At 36.2% G+C, this 15,406-nt stretch overlaps 1 protein-coding gene across 22 annotated transcripts in view; it reads right to left on the bottom strand.

Annotated features, from left to right (window-relative positions):
* DLG1 (discs large MAGUK scaffold protein 1) overlaps positions 1 to 15,406 on the bottom strand; it is a 354,406-nt gene that overhangs the window by 115,820 nt on the left and 223,180 nt on the right. For 13 of the 22 annotated variants that reach the window (XM_053565047.1, XM_053565043.1, XM_053565042.1 and 10 more), the window contains 4 exons: positions 13,204 to 13,254; positions 10,024 to 10,148; positions 7,692 to 7,861; positions 6,349 to 6,485 (listed from right to left, as the gene is read on the bottom strand). In XM_053565047.1, the coding sequence (XP_053421022.1) occupies positions 6,349 to 6,485; positions 7,692 to 7,861; positions 10,024 to 10,148; positions 13,204 to 13,254 (483 nt within the window). Of the gene's footprint in view, positions 1 to 6,348; positions 6,489 to 7,691; positions 7,862 to 10,023; positions 10,149 to 13,203; positions 13,255 to 15,406 lie in introns of all 22 variants that reach the window. The other 9 variants (XM_053565030.1, XM_053565033.1, XM_053565031.1 and 6 more) reach the window with 1 other exon arrangement.

Consider the following 15,406-nt stretch of genomic DNA (forward strand, 5'->3'; position numbering starts at 1 on the left):
TAAAAGTAAAAGAGAGGATGGGACAGTTAATGGAAATGGCAAATAAGGATAATACCAAGACAAAGTGAGACCCTGTCTCTATTAAAAATAGAAAAACTAGAATTCTGGGAAGATGGCTGACTGGTAGCAACCTTTGGCAAAGGCTCCTGATTAGAGGGAGAAAAACTGGATGGAATCATACTCTATGAAGCCAAAGGTGAGAAGCTGAGCCAAGAAAGAAGTTCGGCAAGCTGTAACTCCAAGGAAGAGCATTCAACAAAACAAATTACAGGTACAAAGCCTATGAGTAGAGGACGGGAGACCCCTCCCTCAAGCAGGAGGCCCACCTCAGGCTATCTGCAAGTGATCAGGGAACAAAAGATCTCTCATTTTACCTCGCTGGAGAGAGCTGCTAAACACCAGGTTTCTTTCTCCAGGGAGGTCCCACTTATGAACCTAGACACCACCCCATCAGGCATAAAATTGAACGGATATTTTCTCCTACAAGTCTAAACTCCCAGTCCACCCTCTCCCCTTGACATGGCAGTCTGAAGTTCTGCCCCCTGCAGAGCAGAGAGTGTTTAGTCTTTTCCTGAGAGATCTGGGCATGGTCTGGACCGCCAACCATCACGACGGAATCTGTGACTAACAGGAAAGAAAAAGGGTATGGGAAGAAGGGGACACTTGGCGGGAGAAGAGGTCCCCTCTCCTCTGGTCCTCAGGGGACCTCTGGTTATGACTATGCCTGGCCAATGGTGGTGTTGACCCTCAGTTCGGGCTGTGTCTGGCCAGATGAGGTGCAGAACCCCCCCACCCCGCCACGGCACCCAGAGCAGGAGAGTGGTTGCCCCATGTGGACTGAGTTTGGCAGGCAGGGCTGGTCCCCAGCCCCTGCTGGGCCTGCGAGCAGAGGCTTGCCAGGCATGGACTGAGACTTGAAGGCAAGGGCAGAGTCCCCTGACTCCAACAGAACCCTCGAGCAGAGGCTTACTGGGTGTGAACCAAGACCTGAGGGCTAGGGGGTGGTCCCCTGTCTCAAGCAGGCCAGTGAGCAGAGGCTTACTGGGTGAGGACTGAGACCTGTGGGCAGGGTGTGGTACCCTGACTCCAACAGAGCCAGTGAACAGAGGCTTGCCAGGCAGTGGACTGAGACTGGCAGGCAGGGGTGTGGTCCCCTAACTTGAATTGGTCTGGCAAGCAGTGGCTAGCTGGGTGTGGACTGAAACCAGTGGGCAGGGTGTGGCCCCTGGTTCCAACTGGGCCTGTGAGCAGAGAAGCTGACAATAGTGTGGACTGAATCTGGAGGGCGGCGGGGGACAAGGGGGCGGGGGGAGGGGATGTGGATCCGTGGATCCTGGCTCCAATTGTGTTGTTGGAAACCCTTGAATCCCTCTCTGTTGAGCAGGGTTTGCACTGCTTGAGACAATTTAATTGGAACTTGTGTCTGGGGCTATCCACTCGGTGACATTCTGAGGTTGACCTACGAAGTTCTATAGTGGAAAAGAACTGAAGGGTGGGAGATGGGTGCCGCAGCTGTTCGTATATCTTCATCTCTTAAACTTAATACTATGGCTTCTTAGGATAGGGTAGATGTTGGCTGTTATAAAAAAAAGAGCTAGCTTGTGCTATCTCACCAAGTAGGTCCTCAGAGTCTCTAGCCAAAAATTTTAAAGGGGCCTTTATAAGGTGGTAGGAGATAAGCCACAATTACAAAGCCTAGCACTTTGGTAAGGGGCTATCTCTACTACCTGGGAAGCCCAAGTGAATCTCATCCTACCAGTTCTAATAACCAAATGGTGGAAAACAAGACATGGTATGGGCCCAGCAGAAGAACTCTGGCAACATGAATAACCAGAACTTGATATCTTCCTGCACTATAATAGCTGCATATTTTAATACTCCTTTGACAATTTTGGATAGATCCACCAAGAAGAAACTAAACAAATATCAGACTTAAACCTGACCCTAGAACAAATGGATTTTACAGACCTCTACAGAACATCTCATCCTAATAAAACTGAATATACATTCTTCTCATCAGCCCATGGATCATCCTTCAAAATAACTTGAATTGGTCTGGCAAGTCTAACCTCAGAAAATTTAAAAGAATAGAAATTATTCCTTCTATCTTCTCAGACCACCATGGAATAAAAGTTGAACTGAACAGCAACAGGAATCTTCATATACAAACAAAGTCATGAAAACTAAATAATAATAGGCTGAATGATAGCTGGGTCAAAGATGAGATTAAGAAGGAAATCACCAAATTTTTGGAACAAAATAATAATGAAGACACAAATTATCAAAATCTGTGGGATACTGCAAGGCAGTCCTAAGAGGGAAATTTATAGCATTGGAAGTCTTTATCAAGAAAACAGAAAGATGGGTAGCGTCTGTGGCTCAAAGGAGTAGGGCACCAGCCCCATATACTGAAGGTGGTGGGTTCAAACCCAGCCTTGACCAAAAACTGCAAAAAAAAGAAAAGAAAAGAAAAAGAAAACAGAAAGAGAGGAAGCCAGCAACTTAATCGAAAATCTCAATGGAAACTAGAAAAGGAAGAACATTCTAACCTCAAACCCAGCAAAAGAAAAGACATAACCAAAATTAGGGCAGAATTAAATGAAATTGAAAACAAAAGAATCATTCAGAAGATCAACAAAACAAAATGTTGGTTTTTTTGAAAGGATTAACAAAATTGATAAACCTCTGGCTAACATTACCAGGAACAGAAAAGTAAAATCTCTAATATTGCCTATCAGAGATGATGAAGGAGAAATAACAGACACTTCAGAAATTAACAACAACAAAAAAATCCTCAATGATTACTACAAAAATATCTATTCCTAGAAATATGAGAATCTGAAGGAAATGGACCAACACCTGGAAGCACACCACCTTCCTAAACTCAACCAGAAAGAATTACAAATCTTGAATAGACCTGCATCAGTCACTGAAATAGCATCAACAATATGAAATCTCCCCAAAAAGAAAAGTCTGGGACCAGATGGCTTCACATATGAATTCTATCAAACCTTTCAAGAGGAACTAATACCTATATTATACAACATTTTCCAAAGCATAGAAAAAGAAGGAATACACACATTCCCAACACATTCTATGAAGCAAATATCACCCTGATCCCCAAACCAGGAAAAGATCCAACAAAGAAAGAAAATTATAGACAAATATCATTAATGAATATCGATGCAAACATATTCAATAAGATCTTAGCAAACAGAATTCAATAACACATCAAAAAAAATTATACACCATCATCAAACTGGTTTTATTTCAGGGTTGGTTCAACATATATAAATCTATAAATACATCATCAATAAAATAAAAAACAAAGACCATATGATTCTCTCAATTGACACAGAAAATATCTTTGATAATATCCAGCATCCTTTCATGATCAGAACACTTAAGAAAATAGGCACAGAAGGGACATTTATTAAACTGATAGAGGCTATCTACAGCAAATCCACAGCCAATATCATACTGAATGGTGTAAAATTGAAAACATTTCCACTCAGATCATGAACTAGGCAAGGATGCCCACTGTCTCCACTGCTATTCAACATAGTAATAGAAGTCTTAGCCATGGCAATCAGGCAAGAGAAGGCGATCGGGTCAGAGGAGATCAAACTTTCACTCTTTGCTGATGATATGATCCTATACCTGGAAAATTCTGGGGACTCAACTTCAAAACTCTTAGAAGTGATCAAGGAATACAGCAGCATCTCAGGATACAAAATCAATACTTATGAATCAGTAGCTTCTAAACATGCCAACAATAGTCAAGCTGAAAATATAGTCAAGGACTCTATTCCTTTTACAGTAGTGCCAAAGAAGATGAAATATATGGAATCTACCTAATAAAGGATGTGAAAGATCTCTATAAAGAGAACTATGAAACTCTGAGAAAAGAAATAGCTGAAGATGTTAACAAATGGAAAAACATACCATGCTCATGGATGGGAAGAATCAACATTGTTAAAATGTCCATACTACCCAAAGCAATTGTATATTGCAATCCCTATTAAAGCACCATTGTCATACTTAAAAGAATTTGAAAAAATAGTACTTCGTTTTATATGGAATAAGAAAAAACCTCAAATAGCAAATATATTATTCAGAAATAAGAACAAATCAGGAGGTATCACGTTATCAGACTTCAGGCTATACTATAAATCTATAGTGATCAAAACAGTATGGTACTGGCACAAAAACAGAGAGGTAGATTTATGGAACAGAATAGAGAACCAAGAGATGAACCCAGCTACTTATCATCATTTGATCTTCGATAGGCTTATCAAAAATATTCAGTTGGTGAACTGGTTGGTGACCTGTAGAAGACTGAAACTGGACCCCCAACTTTCACCATTAACAAAAATTGATTCTCACTGGATAGAAGATTTAAATTTAAGACATGAAACTATAAAAATACTAGAAGACAGTGCAGGGAAAACACTTGAAGAAATAAGCCTGGGAGAATTTTTTATGAGGAGGACCCTGCAGGCAATTGAAGCAACACCAAAAATACATTACTGGCATATGATCAAATTAAAAAGCTTTTGCACAGTCAAGAGCACAGTAAGTAAAGCAAACACACAACCTTCAGAATGGGAGAAGATTTTTGCAGGTTATGCTTCTGACAAAGGTCTGATAACTAGAATTTACAGAGAACTCAAACTAATCAAGAAGAAAAGAACAAACAACCCCATTTCTATGTGGATAAGAGACTTGAATAGAAACTTCTCTGAATAAGACAGGAGCAAGGCCTACAAACACATGAAAAAATGCTCATCATCCTTTATCATCAGAGAAATGCAAATCAAAATCACTTTGAGATATCATGTAACTCCAGTAAGATTAGCTTACCTCACAAAATCCCAAAACTACAGATGTTGGCATGGATGTGGAGAGACGGGAACGCTTCTACACTGCTGGTGGGAATGCAAGCTAATACAACCTTTTTGGAAAGAAGTTTGGAGAATGCTCAAGGAACTAAAAGTAGACCTACCGTTCGATTCTGCAATTCCTCTACTAGGTATATACCCAGATGATCAAAAATTATTTTACAACAAAGACATTTGCATCAGAAAGTTTATTGCAGCCCAATTCATAATTGCCAAGACATGGAAACAGGCCAAGTGCCCATTGACCCATGAATGGATTAGCAAATTGTGGTATATGTACACCATGGAATACTATGCAGCCATAAAAAGATGGAGACTTCACATCTTTTATGTTTACCTGGATGGAGCTGGAACATATTCTTCTCAGTAAAGTATCTCAAAAATGGAAAAAAAAGTATCCAATGTACTCAGTACTACTATGAAATAAATATATAATCACCTTCACATTCACGTGAATGGCAAAACATAACTATAGTCCAGAAGGTAGAAGGGAAGAGGAGAGAGGGGACGGAGGACATGGGAGGAGAGACGGTATTTAGGAGGACCTCACCTAATGTACATGATGCAATGGTACATTTCAAAACTCAATGGTACATTTCAAAACTCAATAAGAAATGAGTATAATTGTGATGGATGTGTTACTTAGTTCAAGGTAAGCATTTTGCATTGTAATCCCATAAATGCATCAATGCACACAGTTATGATTTAATAAAAAATAGTAACAATAACGAAAGGATAATACCAAGAATCACCTTTTAGGATTGATAAAGCAAGGCTAGCATTTACTGTCTATCTAGCTATTTATTAATTATTTTTTTGAGACAGATTTTCATTATGTAGTCCTCGGTAGAGTGCCATGGTGTCACAGCTCACAGCAACCTCAAACTCTTGGGCTTAAGTGATTCTCTTGCCTCAGCCTCCCAAGTAGCTGGGACTACAAGCACCCACCACAAGGCCCAGCTATTTTCTTGTTGCAGTTGTCATTGTTGTTTAGGTGGCTTAGGCTAGGTTCGAACCCGCCAGCCGTGGTGCTGTAACCACTATGCTATGTGCACTGAGCCTTCTTTATTTTTTGAGACAGAGTATCATTCCCATTGCCCTGGGTATAGTGCTATGGTGTCATAGTTCACAGCAACCTCAGTCACTTGGGGCTCAAGTGATCCTCTTGCCTCAGATTCCTGAATAGCTGTGGCTATAGTGTCTGCCATAATGCCTGGCTACTTTGTCTATTTTTAGTAGAGATGGGGTCTTGCTCTTGCTCAGGCTGGTTTTGAACTCCTGAGCTCAGGAAATTCACTTGCCTCAATCTCCCACAGTGCTAGGATTACAGGCACGAACCACTACGCCATATTTACTCACTTAAACTCTTTTGGTATACAGAAATTTCAGTCTGTCAGAAAAAAAAAAAAAAAGATACCAATAGATTTAATAGATTTCTTATACTTACTGCTAGAAGTTTATCTCCAATCTGAAGTTTGCCATCCTTATGTGCTGCACCGCCTTCAATTATTTTGGTTACATAGATGCTATTATCCCCAGGAATATGCTGATTTCCAACACCTCCAGCAATGCTGAACCCAAGACCTGCTTGGAAAATACTAGTTTTAAATTCTCATCAATACATGTGAACCTAAGCCTAGATAGAAATGGTTGAAAACTAGAATATAACAATTCCATCATGCTAATATTTTTCAAAATAGAAAATAATCTATATTTAGTTTCTACTTTTAAAATCCTGAGTGTATGCTCTGCAATCAGGGGACAATTATATACATGTGGCTGCTCCTAGTTACAAACAGATTTTTTTTTTCCTCTGGGTTCCTTTTTAAAATCTTTTTGCAAATGCCCTTGTTAGTCTAAAGAATTGTTAAATTTTGTTTTACTTTTGTTTCCATAATTGTGCCTCTCACTAACACTTTTAAGTGATTAAAATAATTGAGATTATTTACAAGATTAGAATAACTGAGAAGAAATAAAGAAATTATCTGTTGTTGGTGGACAGAACCAACAGGCTTTAAAAATGTAGATATTTTTGTTCTTTTTTTCAATAGTCTATGAACAAATAATATTAAATAAGCAATTTCTATAATTCACAAATCCCATAGGTTCAATAGCAGATAAATTCCCAGCTCTCAACCCTTTTTTCATTTGTTGGAACCCGGCCTCTTCCATGAGCTATCTATTAGAATTAATATTTCCATTTATCCTCAAATTCCATCAATGTTTTTAGAATTTGGAAATTACATATTAATAGTTCTCACTACAGATGTACTCTCATGATACATACTAATAAACACTTTCTTCTTTTAACTTAGCTTGTGTACCTGCATTTAAAGTACCTTGTAGATTAATTATCACAAGGTAATACCAATACTATATATGACATACTCAAAGACAAGAATATTTGATTTCTTTTAATGCTAAAAACTCTTCACATAATAATACTTTATACAGACAGGGACACAAAAATAAGTAGAGATTTTGTTTTCTAGTTTTAAAAATTATTAATGGTAGGTTGTGGAAATTTTGAATATAAAGGTCATATAAAACATATTAAGTTATGCATATGCTCATAGTAGAAAATATGTAAAAGTATACACAGATTAACATAAGAATTTTCAAATGCTGCAATCTTGGTAGAAAAAGTAGAGAAATTCTAAAAATTCATTCAAGTTTTGCGGAAAATTACCAGTATTACTGTTAATCTTAGAATGAGTATCACAAATAAGTTCATAGGTATATTTAACTCAAAGATTTCTTAATGATTTGTCTTAGTTTGATTTAGCATACCTTTAGGACCTTTAATGAGCTTTATTTCCATTATTTTCTCTGATACTGGTTTCCGCCTTTTTACATATAAGCGTACAATAGACCCTGCTTCTTTCAATGCTTCAACTGCTTTGCTATGTGTTACATCATGAACATCTACTTCATTTACTCGCAATATACAGTCATTGACCCTGAAAAAAAATTAAATGTTAAAAATAAAAGTTAAATTAGAAAACTAAATATCAATTTTGCCTATTTTTTATTTTCATTTTTAAGATAAAGAGAATTATTTACTTCTTTAAGTATAAATGAAGAAACTGGATATTAAATTCCAATGTATCAAATACCAATATAAATATATTCAAACATTTCCCAAGAGCCAACAAAAGGAGCAAAAAAAATAGTGCAAATAACAGATTTCAGACAAGTATTAAATAATAATAAAGCTATCACATGTATGCTTACTAGATGCTTATTATGTATTAAAATGTTATAAAAATAGCAAAATATTTATTTAGTACTAACCACATGCAAGGTATTTCCTTAGTAAGCTACCTCTTTCCATATAACAACTTGCAGAGTAGATACATATTTCTATCCCTATTTTACAGATAAAGAAACTGAAGCATTAAGAATTTAAGTAACTTTTCCATGGCCACCCAGGTCATAAATGACATAGCTGTGATTCAAAGAAAACGGAGGCTCAGACTGAATAACTATAGAAATTTGATGCCACAGAGATAGTAAATGTCAAAACTAAAACTGATTATTGTTAACAATAAATTTTTGAGTGCTCTTTCCAATCTAGATACCTAGATTTATTTAAAAAAAATAAAGTTATTTCTTGAAATTTATATAAAGCAAAAGATCAGTTCATTTAATTCAAAAGTTTCTTAAGGAATTTGCTTATCATAACTTGACAAGATATTGTTATGTTTTTTAAAAATCTGATTTGTTTCTAGTCCTAATCTTTCCCCTAGCTCTGGTCTCAGATTCAATTGCACAGTATTCTATCATTAGCAAAAAAAAGACAGTTATCTCAAATTGAGCAGGAAGGGGGAGTAAAACATAGTTAAAATATTAAAACTGGTCCTGACAAGCTACTACCTGTAATTAAACCTTTCTTTAGAGAAGAGAAATTCTATACCCAAAGGCAATAATACTCTTACACTTAGTACTATGGGGATGTTCTTCAGTGAAACAAAGGGAACATATTAATTTTCATATAACTAGCACACATAAAAGGCCAGTGACAGAATCTGAAAGTAAATGTCTATACTTACATAAATGGTCAAATTATTAATTTTTATATTTAATTAATTTCATAATACATCACCTGTCATATCCAGTGAGAAGTAAATGTTAGAAACTGAAGAACTGCATAAGGTACAAATAAGGTACATAAGATGCTGTTTTCAACAGACCATACAAAATCCTTAACCCTTGGTGTGCTCCCACTTAAATGACACAAGGTAGAGGTATATGGCACAAATTTTGGGTACAGGGACACAACTACAAGAGAGAGCCTACCTAAAATACGCAAATATTATAACCTAGTTGTTTGTAGCCTCACATTAACCTGAAATAAAAAAAAATAAAAATTTAAAAGATTAAAAAAATTCAAATGGCTATGTTTACTGATTGATTTATTTGTATAGTAAAAAAAAAGTATAGAATGACATAGTCCCTGAGGACATTGAAACTGGTCAAAGGATATGCAGGCAGTTGGGGAGAGATGATTATTAATAAAAAAAAAAAAATCCTTAATCCTAAAATTTCAGGCTAGTCACCATACATATGCACATATATAAAACAACAAATGGAAATTAAAAATTGCCATAATTTATGGAAACACAAAGTTTGGAAAAGACATCCTATAAAATGGAACACTAAATTTAAATAATATACCCATGTTATTTTCATCTATTCAATTAAGAAAATACATTAATTTTTTAAAAGTTTACATATACTTTATTCTTTGGGGTATGGGATACAACTCAGATATGTATCTCAAATAAGTGTATATACATCTTTCCTGACCAGAAAAGAAATGGAAAATATTTTGTTAATGTATTTGAAAATACAAAGGAAAACTTGTGATTTCTATAAATATGCTCATAAACATTTAAACCATCAAATTTATTATTCAAAATGTTATTCTCAGTCTAAGACAAAGGGGAAATAATGCTTAGAGCATAATAATTTCATTCATTCAATTGAACACTGTTTGAGCACCTATCCTACATCAGTTATTACGACTGTGTTTCTTATTTGTATTTATCCCTACTGTAGTTTGTATCAAGAAAAATATGCAAAGTGAATTTGGCATCACAATATAAAGTGCAAAACATACCGCAATCTTCCATCTTGGGCAGCTGCTCCCCCTGTGATAATTTTGGTAATGAAAATACTTGAGTCATCTCCAATGTGTGGGTTGTCTGTACCTCCTGCAATACTGAAACCAAGGCCTGAATTTCCCTGAGGATAGAGGAAACAAACGTGAGACTTAGTAAGAGTTATCTCTATTGACAGGCTCCTAGAAACTGTACTAACATAGGGAACATAGTATGTAAAGGTGTATGTATGGGTAATACAAAAAATTTAAATTAAATGGACTGCTCTTACTAAAAGGAAAGTCCTTTTAGAGGAATTATTGTTGAGTACGTGAGGTGGAAGAAAAGGTATTGAGTACTTTTGAAGTCTAGTCTGTAGTTCTTTACTTAAAAGTATATGCAATTTGTCTTTGCATTAGTTGTCATTTTGCACAGGTGCACTAATAAGTCTCTTTCTTTTACATTGCAACTCTACCATACATGGTAGAGCTAATCTCTCTTAAGAAACAAATGCTAAAGTGATCCTTCTGCTGCTATTCTAAGTAGGTAAAAGCAACATTTTATTTCAGCCTTTGAAAATAAAGGGTAAGGGTGGTACTTTCTTCTGCTAGAACTTGCCATCAGCTTACTGTAAAATGACCAAATTGTAGCTGCTAATGGCTATCATCAATCCTTGACATGTTTAACCTGCCTAGCAAAAGGCATTTTTAAAAATTGAGTCTGAGTCTAGCTCTGTTACCCCTACTACAGTGCAATGATGCCATCATACCTCAGTGCAACCTCATACTCCTGGGCATAACCATTTTCTTGCCTCAGACTCTTGAGTAGCTGAGACTACATACATGTCACCATGCTGAGCTATTTTTTTGCTTTGTTAGTAGAGATAGGATGTCACTATGTTGCTTGGACTGATCTTGAACTCTTGGCCTCACACCATCTTCCTGCCTTGCCTTCCAAAGTGCTGAGATTACAAGTTTGAGCTACCATGTCCAGCCAAGGCATTTTTTTTACATACTGGAAACCCAACCTGAAAACTTAACATTGCTAAGCTTTCTTGATAGCCAAGTAAATTTTGCCAAAACATCTTTTTATAAACTGGAGAAGTTGGATTTCTGAATACTATTTTCTTCATAGAAAGGGTTCTATTACTACAGAAAGTCTTTAAAAATAATTGATTTAAGGAATAGTATTACAAAATGTTTATTTTTGCAAGAATGTTCTAACTCTGGATTTCAGGCAACTCAAGTATATGGATATATCTGGACCTATTATTTATCTGTTAGCATTAAATAGCTTAAACACCCTCTCTATTAGTGTTTGTTTTAAAAATTTATTTATTTACTTATTTATTTTTTGAAAGAGTCTTACTCTGTTGCCCTGGGTTGAGTGCCATGGCATGGTGTCATAGCTCACAGCAACCTCAAATTCTTGGCCTTGAGCAATCCTCTTGCCTCAGCTTTCCAAGTAGTGAGCCTATATGTGTATGCCACTATACCCATCTAGTTTTTTTCTATTTTTAGTAGAGACAGGGTCTCGCTCTTGCTCAGGTTAGTCATGTGATCCAACTGCCTCAGCCTCCCAGAGTGGCAGGATTACAGTTGTGAACTACTGCACCCAGCTTAAAATTCTACTTTAATAAAAAGATGTTTTCATCCTAAATTCCTCAAGAGTTACTAGAATCTTAGTAACAGTACCAACTGAGTATGGTGGGGTAACCAAGTTACTTAGGTACTCAAGTTCTTTTTTAATTTTGACTAAATAAAAGGAATTTAAAAATCACTGGGAAAGGATGAAAAATTAATAAAATAAAAAGTCAGGAGATGTCACAAAATTATCACATGAAAATATGTACAATATGTTAATACTGTGCTTACTTGAGTGTTATTTAAGCTGTAGGCAATAATATCTACCGTACAGGTACAGACCCTCTTGACTCTATTTATTTGTCTCAGAGTCCATTCTGGCTTCAAAATAAATAGACCTAATCTAGGATTTTAGTGTTAAATATATATTCATTCACTTAGAAAATTTACTTTGTAGAACACCAAATTTCCACAAAATGCTAGTCAGACAAGGTGGTATCACTAAAATATAGTATAAATTGAATGCAGATACTCTTTTTTTTCTTTTTTAAGAGACAGGGCCTTGCTCTGTTAATTATGCTGAAGTACAGTAGTATGATTATTGTTCACTGTAGTCTCAATCTCCTAGGCTTAAGCAAGTCTCCTGCACCTCCACCCCCAGTAGTTAGTAGGCCTACTAGCAAGAAAACACCATGACTTGTTTATTTTTTAAAATTCTTCTATATATAGGGTCTGGCTATGTTGCTCAGGCTTGTCTTGAGCTCATGGCCTCAAGCAATCCACAACCAGCTTGAGCCTCCCAAATTGCTAGGATTACAGGCATAAGCCACCATGCCCAGCTCTTGAATACAGATATTTTAAGGGGAAAATATGTCTCAAGAAAATTTACATATGTGAATGGCACTCTTAAGTTATTTTCTAATTGGTAGAATGCATGGTAATATGTTTTTAATAAGGTTTAGTCCATTACAACTACAGTTCTTTTTTTAGGAAAGAAAACTGAAGTAATGGCTATTATACTAAATTCTTATTGAAAATAATTATTTTATTATTTTAAGCATAGAAATAATAAAAACAAAATTAAAAAAGGAAAAATCTGAGAAACCATCACATTCAAGAGGAATCTAAGGAGACAAGTTAACTAAATGTAATATGGTATCCTGGACGGGACTCTGGAAGAGAAAAACATAAAAACTAATGAAATCTGAATCTAGACTTCAGTTAAGAATAATGAATCAATATTGGTTCATTAGCTGAAACAAATGTACTTTGGTAATGTAAGAGGTTAAAAATAGGGGAAGCTGAGTCAAGGGTAAATGGAAACTCTGTGGAATACTTTTACAACTCTTCTATAAACCTAACTAGAAAAAATAATGTTACAAAAGAAATGGAACATGTAAAATGGAACATGTAAAAATGTTACTGAATAAAAAATAATGTTACTAAAGAAATGGAACATGTTCTAAAAACACAATGGCTAATTTTCTGATCTGTGAGTTTAGAAAATATTCCATGGTTCTCTTTTTAAATGAAATATCTTCTCCCTTAGATTCTATATTTAACAGCATATTTAAAAGTTCTTTAACATATCAGATTAAGATAATGAATAGTTTTTACCCTTTCAAGTGTGATTTCTTCATATTCATAATCTGCATCAGTGCCATTAACCTAATGGGAGAAAAGAGAGTAGCTCAGAAATTCAGAGTATAAAATTTAAAATGGTAAGACATCATTTCTGCATGATTTATTAATGAAAACCTGTTCAATGTGATAATCAAATAAAATAGCTCCTTCATTTTAATAAATTTAGGCATGAATTGTAAGAAGAGAAGAGCACAAATTTGATTAATGAGTTGACATTCATGGACATCATGACTTTCAGACATGAGCAGGACACATTTAGCTTTTAATATTTTTGAACTGTTCTTTTCTCTGCCTTGATCCACACATTAATTAGTTGCTAACGCGTCCTGATTTGACTATTTCAATTTTTCTGAAAACCATCACCTCTTTATTCTCATTTCTATCACTCTGATTCAAGCCTATGTGAAACCTCCTCTGGAATATTGCCAATGTGATCTACCCAGTTGTTTAGATTAGTATTCCCCAGTGCCCAAATAAGTCTCTGTATTTTTGGAAACTCTTCTTTCCTAGAAATATCTAAACTTTATGGCTTGGTAATCAAAGGTCTGAAAGAACTGACCCCCTATCTACTACTCACCTTCATTTCTTACCTTTTCATATGCCTTACAACCTATCCAATTTGAATTATTTTTTCTTACCATTATATATCCTGCAATTTCCCACCTTTATTTACATTGTGAACTCTTGTGCTTCCTGTGTCACAAATTTCACTTATAAATTTTATGTCCAAATCAGATTCTGCATTCAAGATCTTGCTCACATCTTAGAGATCAAGCTTTTTTTTTTTTTGCAGTTCTTGGCCGGGGCTGGGTTCAAACCCACCACCTCCGGCATATGGGGCCTCTGCCCTACTCCTTTGAGCCATAGGCGCTGCCCCAAGCATTTTTTCTTATTCCCTATTTTCTCTTAAAGAAGAAACCCTCACAAGGAGGGCTACTGGTGAAGGGCAAGAAGTTCTTGGATTACTAATTAACCAAACTATGAATCCTTGCTTACAAATTTCTTAAAAGCCTAGACATAATAACTTAGGTCAAACAGGGTTTCTGATAAATTGTATTTCTAAAGATGCCTTGTATTTTTCACCCTATGTGCTCTTTTGCAACATGACCTAATCACCATCAAGATGTGGAGTCTATTTCCCCCTCCCTTACTTCTAGGCAAGTCTTGTGACTAAGTTAGATTGAAAAAAAAAGCGACACAAATAATGCTGTGTAGATTTGGAGGTTAGGTCATATGATGCCTTGCAATATTTGTCGCCATAAAATGCATTTTCTTTCTTTTTTTTTTTTTTTCTTAGAGACTGTCTAACTTCATTGCCCTCGGTAGAGTGAAGTGGCGTCACAGCTCACAGCAACCTCCAGCTCTTGGGCTTAGGTGATTCTCTTGCCTCAGCCTCCCGAGTAGCTGGGACGACAGGCACCCACCACAACACCTGGCTATTTTTTGTTGCAGTTTGGCTGTGGCCAGGTTTGAACCCACCACCCTTGTATATGGGGCCAGCGCCCTACTCACTGAGCCACAGGCGCCGCCCCCATAAAATGCATTTTCTTAAAACCTAGCAGTTATAATGTGAAGAAAACTCAAACAAGCTATAGAGAGATCCAAATGAAGGAGAACCAAGGCCGCTGGCTACAAATACCAGTTGCATGCCTAGCCAGCACTAAGCCTCCATTGTCAGCTATGTGAATGAGGCTATTTGAACCTTCCAGCCCTTTCCAGTGCCCCATCCAACGCCACGAAAAGTGGAACTATCTAGTTAACCCAAAAAATCATGACAAATAAGCCATTTTTTAAAGCTGCTAAATTTCACGGTAGTATGCTATGCAATGATACTTTAAACACAACAGAAATAATGAAATTGCTTTCTTTACCATACTATAAAAACTAACCCTTAATTTAGGCTTAAAATAGGGGCTAGTCCTTGAGGGCTTTTGAAACATCTCTACTACACTTTTGGGTTCTTAATTCGTGTAGCTGTCATAGCTTTGAATTCATCAAGTTTGTTTCTTCTTTCTCACTTTCCTCTTATTTTAGGGGCATGATATGTTAGAAAATTAGAGCACATATGGTGAAAATAAGATGGAGTAAGTCAGGCCAGGGCCAACATGACACAGCTGATCTGGTCAGTTTAGGTCCTAAGTGACCTTTACCTGTTATATCTGGTCTCTCATTCTTA

This window comes from Nycticebus coucang, chromosome 16 (assembly GCF_027406575.1).
Source record: "Nycticebus coucang isolate mNycCou1 chromosome 16, mNycCou1.pri, whole genome shotgun sequence".
NCBI classification, from domain to species: domain Eukaryota; kingdom Metazoa; phylum Chordata; class Mammalia; order Primates; family Lorisidae; genus Nycticebus; species Nycticebus coucang.